At 39.7% G+C, this 16714-nt stretch overlaps 1 protein-coding gene across 1 annotated transcript in view; it reads right to left on the bottom strand.

Annotated features, from left to right (window-relative positions):
• Positions 1-15967, bottom strand: part of LOC131771493 (uncharacterized) — a 28966-nt gene extending 12999 nt beyond the window's left edge. Inside the window, 29 exon segments of the mRNA XM_066158924.1 lie at positions 598-649; positions 750-908; positions 1280-1561; positions 2060-2092; positions 2318-2491; positions 2619-2900; positions 3501-3536; positions 3782-3949; positions 4234-4515; positions 4729-4761; positions 4873-4914; positions 5191-5349; positions 5612-5893; positions 6297-6329; positions 6424-6594; positions 6756-7037; positions 8558-8590; positions 9242-9409; positions 9896-10177; positions 10739-10771; positions 11240-11290; positions 11386-11544; positions 11980-12261; positions 12632-12664; positions 12842-13012; positions 13975-14256; positions 14896-14928; positions 15111-15278; positions 15691-15967. Of these exon segments, the coding sequence (XP_066015021.1) occupies positions 598-649; positions 750-908; positions 1280-1561; positions 2060-2092; positions 2318-2491; positions 2619-2900; positions 3501-3536; positions 3782-3949; positions 4234-4515; positions 4729-4761; positions 4873-4914; positions 5191-5349; positions 5612-5893; positions 6297-6329; positions 6424-6594; positions 6756-7037; positions 8558-8590; positions 9242-9409; positions 9896-10177; positions 10739-10771; positions 11240-11290; positions 11386-11544; positions 11980-12261; positions 12632-12664; positions 12842-13012; positions 13975-14137 (3845 nt within the window). The 5' untranslated portion in view covers positions 14138-14256; positions 14896-14928; positions 15111-15278; positions 15691-15967.
• Positions 15968-16714: the final 747 nt, after the last annotated feature.

Below are 16714 nucleotides of genomic sequence, written 5' to 3'. Positions count from 1 at the left end.
AAAACTTCTTACTCTGAAATAAGTATCTATGTAATTAAATTATATTTGACGTGCAGAGGATAAGCGAAAGGAATTGATCCACACATGTTGAAATAAAATCGAGGCCTCTTAATGAGTTCTATCAAACCACGAGGAGGGGGGGGGGGGAGGAGGGCAATTTGTCCCACTCTGGCTATTGATAGTGTTTAAAGGGAACGTTAAGTCGAGGGACTCCTTAAGGACCTGTTAAAAAAGTGCGGTTTGTTGTGGAGAAAGGTAATGGTAAAAAGGTTATGAACATATTTTTTAGACGGATATCAGAGAGTGAGTTTTAAAGTAAAAAACAAGTGGACCAGAAGCAAAAGTCGTGTTTTCTCATTAAAAATTTTGGTCTTAAATATTCAGCAAACCGAATTACGAAATTAAAGAGATACCTTTCAATCCAATAGTGAATTTGAACGAACCCACGGGCTGCAATGAAATTAGAAACAGGTTGAGGGGACGAAACAACGGAAGGAAAAAACGAAATCACAACGGGTTTCGACGGTTTTAAACATCGCTATATGCTACTCTTAAGTATCTTGCGTGAAAAACACACAGCGTACTCGATCAACTAACCTCTCAAGGGCGGATAATGTGAATTGGTTAACTGGTCGAACAGGTTTACGTGCTACAAAAAAATAAGGGAAAACATTAAATAAAATCATAGGAAAGATCTTATAGTCAGAACTACAATTCACTTTTTTCGGAAGTGAAAACAAAATTCTTACTGGCACAGTTGGCCCATTTCCTGTCGCGATCATAGTTAGAAGTTAAAGCACACCATGGACGATTATGGTTTTTTCTTGTACAACTGTTATAGCGACGACCTTTGTAGATAAACGGCAGCGAGCAACAATAACGTTTAGTTGTCTTTGCTCCACAGGATCCTGAAAGATAAAATTATACAATGGTTAATTCATGTCCAATGACACATTACAAGGTTGCACAAGGAGATCAGAAAATCTCTAAGAGAAGTAACTCTTTTCGATGGAATGCCTAAACGTAAATGTTACCGCTCTAATCATTTTTTTTCTTAATTTAAAAATAAAAAAAACAATTACGAATACCCGTAGACCAAACACACCATCAGATGAATGAAAGAAGACGAGAGAATGTGGATCACAAAGTATACTACGCAAAGGACCATTACCGTTTCTAATAATTTGCGCAAATTACTTTGAAGGGTACACCATTGAGGTCAGAAAAAAGACGACTCAATTTGTAGTAATTATTGTATCCAACAGTACCCATTACTCACCGTATACTCTGTACACATCATTAGCCCAAGGTCCTCCCTTTCCATTCCTACACCGATTGGATCGTCCGTACCTCCCATACGTCACATGAGCTCTTCGACCCGTAGCGCACCATCCTTGATGTTGGACGGCAAACACCCTGGCTCGGAGCATCAAAGCAACAAGAGCGCATTTCTCAATGGCGGCTTTTCGTGATCGGTAGTAGCCTTTCACTAACGAGTAACGACCGTCCACTCCTGGGATAGCTCGTCGAGCAGTGTCTTTGAAGCATCCAAGTGGTTTGACTGAAAGGTGTTGTCAAGGAATAAAAGAAAACAAAAGGTTAATGAACTAATCTGAGACTCACCAGGACAAGGCATGACCGAGGGGGGGGGGGGGGGAGGGGAGGAGGGGCATGACCGACGGGGGGGGGGGGGGGGGTAGCGGGATACTGACATACCTAATTTTTCCCCCGTGAAATCTTAAATTCAATATATTAGGAATTTCCTTAACTTGACTAAACTACACGAATAAAAAAAAACTTTTTATTGTGTTTGGGAAATACCGTACACCTGATAAACAAAGACCCCGAAAATCTTAATATACTTAACCCCTGAAAAAGCCTGCATGAATTAAGACACTCGTTTATTAATCCGAAACCAAGATCAGAGAATAGAAGGGAAGACTGAATGCATAAAACACTTAACTCGACACTTTTGTTTGTGTAACTCTAATTGAAAGCAGCGGATGGCGAGAGGAAGTTGATTTAGTAAATATTTGAATAATAATCAGTCATAACTTACTGACAACTCCACTTGTGATTCGTGTTGGTGGAACTGTTGGCAAAATGAATACATTCATTTAGTTACTTTCCATGTAAAAACCTCTTATCAACTGAGTTCGAGTACTTAAAGTTGCGGACCGAGTTTTTTGCGCTTGGATTTCTGGCCCGTGCGATGCGTGCTTAAGTGACCGTGGAAGTCACCCAAACACGATCTATTGGATGACTCAACATACAAACAAACAAACAATCAAACGAACCTCACAAGATGAAATCTTACCTCGATATCCTCTGCAGTAACCCCAAGGTTGTCCTTTGCGGTAGCCTGGGAGGGTTGGACACCAGGCCCTTCTCAGTCGACTTCCACGAGTTGTACATGACCTGTATATGCGCCCGCCATACCGGAACGGGAATACACAGCAATTGCCGGTAACAGTACGCTGCTTACACTTTCCTGTGAAAAGAAAAACAGCATGGCTTGTGAAACGATTGCCTCTACTTCCAGAGGAGGTGATAAGAAGCTGCCTGAGTTTCCTACCACCAGCGTAATCGATAACATCGTGACTGAAAAGTTTAAGCACCTGAAATCCTGTAAACATCATTAGCCCAAGCTCCTCCTTTTCCATTCCTACATCTGTTTGACCGGCCATACTTAGCATATGTTTTATAGGCATAACGCCCGGATGCACACTGCCCGCCATGTTGGACTCCCATGTAGGAGTAGCCACGTTTTATGGCGACTAACGCGCATTTTCGAATGGCGTATTTTCTTCGTTGGTAGTTTCCTCTTAAGAACGGGCTTCGGCCTTCAATTATAGGGATGGCTCTGCGCCAGGTGTCTTTGTAACATCCTATTCTCTGGACTGAAGGACAAACATGCGAAAGAAAAGGTTATTGAAGTTTCGATAATAAACGTAAATTTCAAGCCTAAAAGGGTATCGTTTGAGGGTAAAAATTGATGCGAGACAATCCTTTCTCTATATTGCATTAGTTAACATGTCAACATGGTCAACATTTTGACCAAATAGATATAGGTATACTCCTAAAAGATCCATGGATCGTGATGTTAAATTTTTTTGTTTCGAAGTGAACTCAGAGATGTGTATTTCTTCGTTTTGTCGTCACCAAAGAATTTGCTCTGAAAAAAGCGAGCTAACGAAGAACATCAGAAACAGACTGGGCAGCCATGCTATGCACGAAAACTCCTATTCTTTTATTAGAAGAAATTTCGGTACTGTTTTTAACAACTCTGTCCAAAATACCATTAAGAATTTGACGCGGCGTCATCAGTAGTCAACTTCAAGACTGCCCTCTTCAATTCAAAAAGCAAGATTTCCTAAAATAACTTTAATGCAAGCAATTTTTTTTCAGGAATGCATGAATACAATGTAAATTGACGGTAGGACCGAAGCGTATATTACAGTGTGTTATCCTGACCACTAATATTGAGTTATTTTACTCACGTGTTATCGAGGTAGTAATCCTGATTGGACGCACAGCTGTTTTAAGAGAAAATTGCGCAAACTTTGGTCAATAGTCTTTTTATTTTTACCGTCTAATATGGGTCTAAAATTGGCCATCGAATAGACTATAATGAGTTAAGGGGTCCTGGGAGGCCAACGGAATAGCAGTCGAAACTTCCTGGTTTATAATTGATAGTGACTCTGTATCGTGAGACAAATCGTTTAATGTTCATTTATATTATATCTAAGGTAAAAAAAGATATCATTTACTAATTCCTTACGTTTTCTTCCTCCGCAGTATCCAAACAGCTTATCGTGATCGTAATTTGGCGTACTGGCGCACCACGCTCGTTTGGAGTTGACTCTGGTACAGCGGTTGTACCGTCTGCCCTTGTAAATGAATGGGAACACACAGCAGTTTCCAGTAGATGAGCGTACACGGCATGAACCTATCAGAAGAAGGAAAAAATAAATAAATTACAAAGCTATAAGGAGCTACAAAAAGGCCATTTCCAAAATACCCAAAGCCTTGAAGTTAAGTGCGAAACGATTGATAGGAATATCATTTACATTTTCACACTAATAAAACTCGTGTATTCAGGAAAGGTTTCGCAATTAGTCTCATTTAAGAAGCGAGGTTCTCTGAAACTCGGAAATAGCTTATTGATCAGACAGCCATAAGAAATGGAAAAACCAGAAAAATCTTCAGGAGCGACATAAGTAAAACGGATACCTCTGAGTACATAGACATCATTAGCCCAAGGTCCTCCCTTTCCATTCCTACATCTGTTAGATCTTCCGTATCTCCCATAGGTGAGATGAGCTCTCCTTCCAGACGCACACCATCCTCCATGTTGCACAGCGAATACTCTGTGTCCCTTTGCATAAGCCGCGAGAGCACATTTCTTGATAGCGTATCGTCTTCTGCGGTAATTTCCTTTAAGAAGGCGACTTCTGCGCTCCAAGGTTGGTATGGCCCGTCGGCCAGTGTCTCTGTAACAGCCGATACCCTTAGCTAAGTGGGTAAAAGTTGCATCAGGTAGAGAACAACAAAAGCGAACTTTTCAAAGTAAACATTTACAAAAAAAATATGTTCCTGCCGTCTCATAGAAGAACTAACAACTCCTAACTCAGCAAAAAAAAAATTTACTTCTAACAAGATTTCTGTAAAAGATTAAGGCGAGAAATACATAATTAAATAATTAAAAAACGTTTGAACGCTACTCACCAACTAAGTTAACTGTTACTCTTACAGTTTTTCCTGAAATACAAAGATATTAAAGGAATAAATATTTAAAAACGATTACAGAATTAAATTATGGAATGAATTTCGAGTTCAGCAACTTATTTTCAAAATAAATAAAGTTCTTACCCGTTGGACGAACTGGGCGAACAGGTTTGACCGGTCGGCGACCTAAAAACGAAAAAATGACATAATTATATTTATATTTTACTATGAAACCGTCTGACCTTATCTTTTAAATACCAAACATTTACCAAAAGAAATTTTATTTTCTCAAACTCCATATGATTGCCCACTTACGTGGGAGCCAATAAAAATATCGCAAATTTTAAACCAGCTTAAAAACCACAGAGAGAAGGATTTTTGAACGGAGCTAAAGTGGTTTTATTGCGCAAGATTCAGTTCAAGAGTAAATAGTATTCCGTACTTAGTAACAATTAAACTCACCAGCACAGTTGCCCCATTTCCTATCCCGATCGTAATGGCCTGTAATAGCACACCATGGTCGATTGTGGTTCTTTCTTGTACATCTGTGGTAACGACGGCCTTTGTAGATGAACGGGAACACACAACAGTAGCGAGATGTCGTTCGCTTCCGGCAATGGCCTGCGATTTAAAAAAATGCAGAATCACTAGACTGAGTAAATTGTTGGCCGAAACAACAATCATCATTACAAACATGAGATTCTTTTCCCCTTCCAATATTTTTATTCACGATGAGCGTTTGCATTTAGGGAGCGAAATACTGCCCACTTGACTTTTATAAAGACTTCCGCTTTGAGATACAGGTAAATTTCATCGATAAGAGTTGGTTGTCTTTTTTCAGGACTGCCCTTACACGAGCGAGCAACTTACACCAACAACTTACCGAACACCCGGTACACGTCATTAGCCCAAGGTCCTCCCTTGCCATTCCTACATCGATTGGATCGTCCATACTTTCCGTAAGTCACATGAGCTCTTGGACCTGTAGCACACCATCCCTGATGTTGAACAGCAAAAGCTCTGTAACCAAACCTCATAGCAACTGCAGCACATTTCTTCAAGGCGTCCGCTCTTCTACGGTAATATCCCCTCACTATTGGGTAACGACCGTCTACTCCTGGGATAGCTCGCCGACCTGTGTCCTTGAAGCATCCAAGTGACTTGACTATAAAGAAAAGCAACTATTAAACTCGCATAAATCTTAACCTTTTACACCTTAACCTCATTACGCGTATTTTCCATACTGTTCTCCGTACTTTTCCTTGTAAGCTCAAAGGAGAATTTGTTTGAGAATCAAGAGCTTCTTTGGTTGGTGATCATTTCCTTTATTCTCATGACATTAATGTGTGATTGCAGGGTGATATTGTAAGGAGAAATTAGATACTAGTCACTCTTAGTGGTCAAAGGATTAAAGACGTCTGGATGTACTCTTAAAATTTCGTCTTCTTTACAAATTCCACGAGAATTAACAGACCAACACATAATCACTAAAACTATCCCCAGATGTAGAAGACATAAATTTAATAACTTAAAAATTAACAACAAGTAGGTAATAGATTCAAACTTACCAAAAACTCCAGGAGTGATTCTGATGGGTGGAGCTGTAGAGGAAAGGACAAATAAGAGACGATCAGTAGTATAATCGCATCTTGAGAGTTAAAGTGTTCAAATAACAGTAGAAAGAAAGCGCCTTACATTTTCTTCCTCCCCTGCAGTACCCCCACAGTTTGTTTGTTCTGTAGTCTGGAGTGATTGCGCACCATCTCCTGCCATTTCGAGCCCTGGCAGGACGTTTGTATCGACGCCCTCGATACACGAACGGAAATGAACAGCAGTTTCCTTTTGTAGTGCGATACTTGCAAGTTCCTGAGGTGAAAAAAAAACCATAATCTTGATCAGAAAACAAGAAAAATTAAATACCTGGACGCTGTATAAAATTTATGCTTTGGTAGAGAAATTAAACAGGGGACGCTTCGATATTCAATGTATGACGCACTTGTTGGTTGCTTTCAAAGTGTATCACCCACCTGCTATTCTATAGACATCATTAGCCCAAGGTCCGCCTTTGCCATTTCTACATCTGTTTGATCGGCCATACTTGGCATACGTCCTCCCAGCATGCGGTCCTGTAGCACACCAGCCGCCATGCTGGATTCCGAACCATTTGTATCCACGTGCTGCAGCAACAAGCGCGCATTTGCGAATAGCTAATGGACGGCGTTGGTAGTTGCCTCTTAACAGCACACTTCGGCCATCCATTTGAGGAATTGCTCGGCGCGATGTGTCCCTGAAGCAGCCGACTCTTCGGACTGAAAGAAAAATCCAAGGGAACATGATTCAAACCTGGTTAACGAAGGAGGATGGTATATTTTTGAGACGGCTCGGCGGTCAAATGAAGAGAGATTAATTTTTCACGAGCGTTAACAACAAAAACAAAAACGTAATTCCCGCGCGAGGAATCAAACCCGAAACACTCGGATTTCGTGGACCGATGCTTTTAGCTGAGCTTGGATATCTAGGCTGTAGTATACGTTCTAATATGACCTATGTCTTGCACACTAACTGTAAGTAGTTACCACTAAATTGTTTGCAAACTTATAGAAATCCTGGATAATGTGAATAATAAATAATAATAATAATAATAATAAGTCTTTATTCCATCATAAGATAAAACTACATATCTCATGTTACAATGAATTGAAAAAACTACAGAAATCTACAAACATATTATGAATTAAAAAGTATATCATTACAATAAATGGAGCTTAAATATCAACCTATTTACAAATGTGTTCATAAAGCGCTGTGTATTAATTTTCGGGCGCGCGCAGCCTTTTTTCCTGAGATTGTGTAGATATGTCTTTTGGACAGGAATGATATCTTTCAGGGGGTGGCAATCCGTTGATTTTAGTTTCTTCAAAATATTTCTGTCTTGTTTGTTTAAAAGGTTCTTGATAAAAACTGGAAATGAGATAAAACCGCGTTCATGACATCGGTCTAAAAATTTTTGTACAACCGTAAGATCGGACTCAGATGCCCCATAGACTGAAAGTGCATAGCTAAAATTAGCCAAAACAATCGATATAAAAAGATGATCAATCTCTGCCTAAGAGTAATGTTCCTTTCTCAATGTTCGTAAGACGTGTAAACACTTGTTTGCTTTGACAAGCTTAGTTCTTACATGCTCATCAAATTTTCCATCACTCTGTAAAGTTACTCCTAATAAAACGAAGCTATTACATTGGGGAATATTATTAATTGGAGAGTAGAGTACATTATGATTTTTCTTTCTAACAACCAGCTCTTTACATTTGCAAGGGTTGCAGACCATTCTATTGTCTTTACACCATGTTAAGAACTGTCCTACTAAGTCGGCAGACGGGTCACTATTCCTAGTGATAGGCGAAAGAATAGTGGAATCATCGGCATATTTAAAAAGCACAGGGCAACCATTAAAAAAAATCTCCAAATCGTTCAAAAATATATTAAAAAGATACGGTCCGCTTACACTACCTTGTGTGGTTCCTCTATTGACAAGTTTCCACTGTCCTAAAAAATTATAACTAACAACACGCTGTTGTCTTGCATAGAGGAAACTATGATACCAATTGATAATGTACGGATTTAGAGGTAGCTGTTTCAGTTTGGCAGACAAAATAGCATGGTTCACAAAATCGAAAGCCTTACTGAAGTCCATGGTAAAAATTCGCACTGCGCTATAGTCACTACTATCTAAATACTTGTATGTCTGGTGCTGGATAGCGAGCAAGGCATTTGTGCAACTACCCGCCTGTCTATATGCATTCCTGACGGGAATTTAAATACTTACTATTAATTGAAGGTGTTACTCTGATGAAAGAGACTGGAAAGAAATAAAACCAAGTTAATAACAAATTCAGATGTAGGATAGATACGGAAAACAAGCAAGTGAACCTCACTATGATAAGAAACAATACAAACCCTGGAGGATGCAATCAAGAACTAAATCCAGGCTCCGGTTGTTCGAAGGTTGGCTAACACTATCCACTGGATAAAACTCTATCTGGTGGATAACGCTGAACGTTTTGTTATCACTTATCCGCCGGATAGCAATTTATCTGTTGAATAGCGTTATCCGCCCTTTATACAACTGGGCCCAAGGTAATAATGATGCCAAACAAGGTAATTTGAGTCGTAAATTGGCCACCGTGGAGAGTTTCAAAGTTGACGAAGGGCTAACGCTCGAAAAATCAGCTTTGAAACTCTTTACGGTGGCCAATTTACCTTATCAACTCAGTCGATAATACCAAATTACTGTTTTATACTCTCCCACCGAAACAGTACCACAGCGTCTTTAGAAACTTACCCTCTTTAATAATGGGGGCTGTTTAACATAATTCATTCCGCAATTCCCTTCCATTCTCTAAGGTGACGCTTTTTAGTATCATTATCTATTCTGATTCAGATCCCCTCTTCGCCCTCAAAGCAATCCTACATCAGTTCTATCATAAACTCATCGAAAATTTTTACTCACCTCCATGTCCTTCACAATAGCCCCACATTTTATCAGCATCATAACTTGAAGTAGTTGCACACCATGGGCGAGCAGCATTGACCCTGGTGCAGCGCGAGTATCGTCTACCTTTGTACACGAACGGGAATACACAGCAGTTTTTGCGGGTTGTTCTTGTGCGACAGGAACCTGAGAGAAAGCGAGGCAATTAAACAACAGTGTTAATAGTACAATAATGCTTATTTACCATTCTATAGACCTCCGACTTACGGCGTTCAGCTATTCAGCTCTCCCGCGCGTTTAATTTTAGAAGAATTGTAGTTATTTCGCACTATCGAATGCAATGCTATGCACTCTCAACTCCTGCATATTTCGTGATTTCTGCATTTGGAAAAGCGCACATTTCATGACCCGCCCTTTTCTGGTCTGAGCACGAGTGTGAAAAATATCCAGTCTCGCTCAAAGCAGAGACTTAGTCCCGACAGAACTAGTTCGATCAGTTCTAAGAATTGCCCCCGACAAGACGGTCCCACCGGCCGATACAAGATATGGCAAAGAACGTCAGTATAACACTTGCTTACCCCATCCTTGCGCATACTTGACAAGCAATCACTTGCTCGAAAAAACATTTTTTTCCCACCTTCGCTGACATAAGTAAAAGTTTCAATTACTTACCCCTCACAACGTAAACATCGTTAGCCCAGGGTCCTCCCTTTCCATTCCTGCATCTGTTAGATTTTCCGTATTTACGGTATGTTATGTGAGCCATCCTTGAAGATGCGCACCATCCTTGATGCTGTAAGGCGAACACTTTGTAGCCTCGTCTATAAGCTGCCTGAAAACATTTGCGAATAGCGTCTCGTCTTTTGCGGTAATTTCCTTTTAGGAAGCGGCTTCGACCTTCCAAGGGGCGTATGGCTCGTCGGCGGGTGTCTTTGTAGCAACCGATGCTGTATGCTAAATTTAAAATCGTAAAATTGTTATCTTTTGCTGTGCACGGTCGAATATAACCACAAAGAGCCGAGACTAAAAATGAGACTAGAAGAATCAAAATTCCATTTAGTTGATATTGAAACAACTCAACATATTAAGGAAGCTCGAAATTAAAAAAATAGATATTACAATAACCTTTTGCCAAGTGCTCATACTTTTAATAATAAAAAAAGAGTACTAAAAACCGATTTATTTTTGGTCATCTTTCTATTAAAGCTCTATTTAAGGTATTCTTGTCTAGACTACTAAATTCGAACACACTGGGCCGGTTTTTGAAACCAAGGTTAGGCGATCATCAACAAAACTGCGTTCTAAGCCATCTTCCATTTAGCCGAACCTTTTATGTAAAATAATTTTTTTTGTGAACAGTGTCAAGAGGCAGAAACGTTATAGTGGAGGGATATTTATTTAATCAAATTAACCCTCTTATAGAGAATCACCGAGGCCCACCGCTTGTATAAGCGCGGTTTGGGTAACAACTAATAAAAATCTAATAAAGAAAGATTACTTAGGAAAAAATCTTACCAGTGATTCCTGGTGTAAGTTTAATTACTCGGGCTGCAAAAGGAAACAACAATATAAAAGATCTATCGAACAAAAATGTAACATATAAAATGATCCACCTAAGTTATATAAAAGACAGAATAAAAGTAAAAAGACGTAGGTAACCACCTCTCCCAAGAAACTGGTACTCCTAAACAACCATTTTTTCCATGCTGACAGTTTCTACTCAAATTATGGACTTAGAGAGGCGACATGAAATTTATTCACGAAGATTCACCAAAGTCAGCGAACCAGTTTCACTGCTGGAGGAGCCCATGAAAATGGAGTTCTTTCTCAAGCGAACCACTTCCAAGAGAGAGCGTAAGAACAGATCTCATCCCTCTTCTAACGAGGTAATGGTGTACAACCGTGGAAGAGTCCCACGCATATTCTCGGATGGTGAGAAGACACAAGAAATTAACACCTTAAAGATCACGAAAGAATACTGTGAAAACGTTATTGCAATGAAACTATACAACTGACCTCTAGGAGGACAGACAATAGGTTTGACAGGTTTAACAGGTTTACGGCGACCTGCAAGAAGACAAATCATCAGGTTTAATACACTGGTTTAGCAGAAGAATAAAAATTTCAAAATCTCACGATTAATCCCTAGATGGATTAATCACCTCCGCAATTGCCCCACTGTCTGTCTCGATCATAATTGGGTGTCGTAGCACACCATGGTCGATTGTGGTTTCTTCTTGTACAACTGTTATAACGACGTCCTTTGTAGATAAACGGGAAGGCACAGCAGTAGCGTGAGGTAGTTCTTCTTCGACATGAACCTGATAAGAAAAAAAATCTGTGTCAATTTAACCAAAAAATATCCTCCATCGTGGCACTGTCTTGACACCCTAACATCAATATGCACATTCTCCATACTATTCTCCATACATTTTCTAAGATGCTGACAAGGAGAATTTGTTTAACAGTCAACAGCTATTCAAGTTACTGATCATTTCCTTTATTCTCGTAACCTTCATTTTTGATTCAGAGTTGATATTGTAAGGAGAAATTAGATGCTGGTCACTCTAGGGGGTCAAAGGGTGAACATATATTCACAGTGGAAATAGACAACGCACAGGCAGGATGTTTACGATCGAAACTGCAGTTACGTTATTTGCACCGTTAATTTGTATCGGCTTCCCTTACTTGTCCTCCTTACGAACTATGTTCAAGTATATGCGCACAAAGAGAAGATGTGATAACCCACGACTCACCGTATACTCTGTACACATCATTAGCCCACGGTCCTCCCTTGCCATTCCTACACCGATTGGATCGTCCATACTTTCCGTAAGTCACATGAGCTCTTGGACCTGTAGCGCACCATCCCTGATGTTGAACAGCAAAAGCTCTGTAACCAAACCTCAGAGCAACGAGGGCACAACGCTTAATGGCTTCCTTTCTCTTTCGATAATATCCTTTCACTATTGGGTAACGACCGTCCACTCCTGGGATAGCACGGCGACCAGTGTCTTTGAAGCATCCGATTGGCTTGACTGTTAAAATAAGGTATGAATCAGCATATTACCATCAAGCAAACTGGACTTTTAAAAAGTCCTTGATACCATAGCAATCCCCGGGAGAGAAGTCTTCATTTCATGAAAATTTGTTAGGTCAATGGATAAAGCTCCTGTCTCTCTATGATGAATATCTTATGGTGCATATAATGAAATGATCCTTACATGTGACCGAGGCTTTCAGACACTATTTAGACGCTATTTCCCACTGAGCTACGAGGCCACATGTTGGAAGCGAGACTCAAGCTTTTCTCTTCCACGTACAGGCATTTGACATTAAATACATTTCAAAGTGTCGTTCCATTTTAAAATTTAGCATTCTTGAAGTGAAATTAAGTGGCATACGTACCTCGCACCCCTACAGTCACTCGTATTGGCTGACCTGTGAAAGAGAAGTGAACCGTTATTCGACAGAAAACAAACGTAAGAAGACGCACCTTAAAAAAAAGCAAAAGGGAAAAAAAAAAAAGAAAATGAAAAAAAAAAAGCAAAACGAGATGAAGAAAAAGAGGAAAAGAGGGAGAGAGATAGGCTACTTCGGTAGACAACTGATACTTACGTTTTCCACCGCGGCAGTAGCCCCATGGTTGGTTTCGTTTGTATACACTAGATGCCGTTGGACACCAAGGCCTTCCACGTTTTGACCTGGCGCAGTTGTTGTAGCGGCGTCCACGATAAACGAAGGGAAGTACACAGCATTTTCCTGACGTGGTGCGACGTTGACATCTACCTAAACTCAGGAAGAAGATAAGCTATGTTAACAAATTACAGGTATGGGGTTATTTTGCGTCGAATACACTGCACTAAACCCACAAGATAAAATCATTTGATTTTTCCTTATATATCACAGCTATCTCATTCGTAGTAAAACAATTTGATTTTTCCTTATATATCACAGCTACCTCATTCGTAGTTTGCTTAACCACCACACAGGAAAACATGACTTTTTCCTTAATACAACATTGTGTAGCTTATCTCAAGATCATTATCTATGTGATTATGGTATGTTGTTCACGCTTATCGGACTCAACTTTAAGTAATATTTCCTTTGGTTGGCGCATCTTATCCTTGAAAGTTTGGCATCGACAGTAAACCACAACTGCATTAAATTTGATTAACTGCGCTAACTGAGTGTTCCTGAGAATTCGTATCACTCACTGAACCAATCAGACGGAGAGTTGAACTCGCATTGGCTTCTTGTGTTGTGTACCTAAGTTCTAATTAGCCTCAGTGATTACTTTGGATTTGAGTTGATGACACTCAAAAGCACTTTGTGTTAGGTTGTGTTTTTTGGAAAAAAATTAAATGGAAAATAAAGTTGTGTAGTGAGCAGCTTCTCTTGTAATCCTAACTAGAGAAGCAACACTACATTTGGTTGAGGTTATTCGGGGTTCATACCCTTTTTCTGAAACAAATGTCAAGGACTTTAGCAGAATTTTTCCAGGATTTTAAATTTCACTTTAAACCCTTTCATCGCTAAAATCAATTCTCTTTACGGTCTAATACATTTCTTATGACGTAAAATTTTGAAATCTTTCTAGGACCAGTAGTCTTTTTTCAAGACTTCCCAATCCTGGAAAATTGCAAAATAAAATTCCAGGACTTTCCAGGTTTTCCTGGACCCATTCGAACCCTGTTTTAACAGAAGAACAGACAAAAACGAACAATAAATGAACAAAGTGGGCTCAGCACCTGTCAGCCTGTAGACATCATTGGCCCAAGGTCCTCCTTTTCCACCCCTACATCTGTTCGATCGCCCATACTTGGCAAAAGTGTACTGAGCCCGCGGTCCTGAGAAACACTGACCACCGTCTTGCACAGAGAAAGTGTTGTAACCGCGATTTACGGCGACCATGGCGCATTTACGAATGGCGATCTTCCTTCGTTTGTAGTTGCCTTGTAAAAGTTTACTTTTGCCTTCTAGTATTGGAATGGCTCTGCGAGGGGAATCTTTGAAGCAGCCTATTCTTTGGACTGAGAAGTAACAGGAAAAAGAAGTTGATCTATAGACAACGGTAGACCAAACTAAATCACTCCCAAATGGACGCCAACTCATGATGCTTTACTTGTACTCCATAACGAGGCAAGGGCTTACAGGCTCACAGGCTTACACGTACATAAAAGGGCGAAACCAAAACTTAAAGACTGAATTTTTAAACGACTCTGTACAACGAAACAATAGCATAAACAATAACTTGTAATGCCTTTGTTTTTTAACTCCACCCGACCAGTTTGATCAATATTCTCCGTTGAAGAGAAGGCGAAAAATTTTATTTTGCCCAATAAAACCAACCGGTGCATTCATCACCGCTAATACTACAGATCTATTACAGTAAAGGCGTTCTGCCCGATGGAAGGCGAAACTAAAACTCCATGTCTGAATCTTCAAATGACTCCGCGTTTAGAAAATTTAGACAAATGAATGATACTCTTTAGTCCTAGAAGTATCATTTGCATCAAGGTAGGAAAAAAAAAGTTAGCATGGTATACAAAAGGGGAAAAATGAAACAATACAAAACGTCCACGGAATTTCTCTTTACGAATTTAAGTTGACTAATTTAGTATTTTTTCGTGGGTCTTTTTGTCTTTTATTATTTCAGCCGCCATACTCACTTGATATCGATGATGTTATCTTGACAGGACGTGCTGGCGAAAAATTAAAGAAACATCCAATCAATCAAGGGACATGGCATGTAAAATTAGTTCAGTTTACTTTTTCAGCTTACTTTGGCAAACTTTACACACAAAGGTGAAAAAAAATATATACAAAAGACAACCACTCATGGAAAATGTATAAAATTAACTTTCTTCCTCGTTTCCAGTCTCACCTCCTCGGGTGGGACACCATCCATATTGCTTATCCTTGTCGTAGTTTCCAGTGAGGGAGCACCAAGGTCGCCTGGAGTTTGTTCTTGTACATCCAGTGTATCGTCTGCCTCGATACACGAACGGGAACGAGCAGCAGTATCCATTTGTTGATTTTACACGACAAGAACCTAGCAATAAAAAAAGAATACAACTTGAGTTTAAAGTATACAAAGGCACACATAAATTAAATCGAAAAGTTTCTTCATTTTATTACCGAGTCAAAAAATTCAACATCTCTCTTATGGCGCAGAATCCAAAGATCTGAGGTTTAATCCCACATGGATACAGGAAAACGTATTGCTTTTAAAGCAGTCATTTCCTTTTTTTAACAAAATGCCGTCTGACATGGTAAACTTAAGGCAGACGGTATGAACGCATTAAACTTTATGTTAAATTAAAACTAGAATGTTCAATCTTGATCGAGCCCATACGTAGTAGCTTCGGTTGATAATACATTTGAACATTCTGGCTTCACCTTCAGTACGAAACGACACACATGATAATAGCCTCCATCAGACAGACAAACAGCTTTTTCCTCACCTCTGAGGACATAAACGTCATTCGCCCAAGGCCCTCCCTTGCCATTTCTGCATCGATTAGATTTTCCATATTTCCTGTACGTTCGATAGGCGTATCTTGCAGACGCACACCACCCTCCATGTTGAATAGCAAAAACTTTATAACCTCTTCGAGCCGCAGCCAAAGCGCAGTTTTTTATAGCGCCTGCTCTTCTCCGGTAATAACCCTTCAGTAGTCGACTTCGGCGTTCTAAGGTTGGTATGGCTCGTCGGCTTGTGTCTCTATAGCAACCGATGCCATAGGCTGCAAGGGGAAAATGTATTACATGCAGGACATTTATAATTGGCCGAAGATTAACAAACAAATTAACAACTTAAAATTCCTTTGCGGTAGGGGTTGCGCGTCAGGAGCATGATGGTTAGCAACTTTCGCTTGAAACAGCCCGGTTTGATTTGTCTTTTGACCAGTTCAATGTCTGACACCTATTACCCAGGCTCTTACAGTACGCTACTATAAGTTAGCATTCCCGTAGCGTGGTAATAGGTACACAGTGAAGATTTCTTACTAATTCTACCATTGTTAACATTGATAGCCACTTTCGAACGATAAAATAATGAGTGAACTTCACTTTAAACGCTTCAAACATCTTTTTTTCGAAGGTTGCAGAGTGATAACCGAGGCTCATAACTTGTAGATAATTATCTTAAACCGCGTATTGCTCTTTGTTGAAAACCTTTCTAGTTGTCTTATTAGATAAGGGGGGACTAGTTTTTATACTGATGTTTTTATATTACGAGGTTAGCCGATAAACTTCGCTTAACCTTTCAAATTACAACAGTGACTTGGATGACCTTTAGCTTGCAAAAGAGCGAACAAAACAATTTGATACACACAATTGAGGAAAATGAAACTTTAAATAAATCTAAGAAAAATGAGCACAAAATCACAAAACAAATTAGCAAGGTTAAATCACAAAAAGTAAGCTACGACAAAAAAAACCCTTCTCAGCTCGAAAAAGGCCTGTCAAGGGTAAGAGAGTAGAAAC

Source organism: Pocillopora verrucosa, chromosome 12 (genome assembly GCF_036669915.1).
Source record: "Pocillopora verrucosa isolate sample1 chromosome 12, ASM3666991v2, whole genome shotgun sequence".
Lineage (NCBI taxonomy): Eukaryota > Metazoa > Cnidaria > Anthozoa > Scleractinia > Pocilloporidae > Pocillopora > Pocillopora verrucosa.
This window is presented reverse-complemented; position numbering and strand designations above follow the sequence as displayed.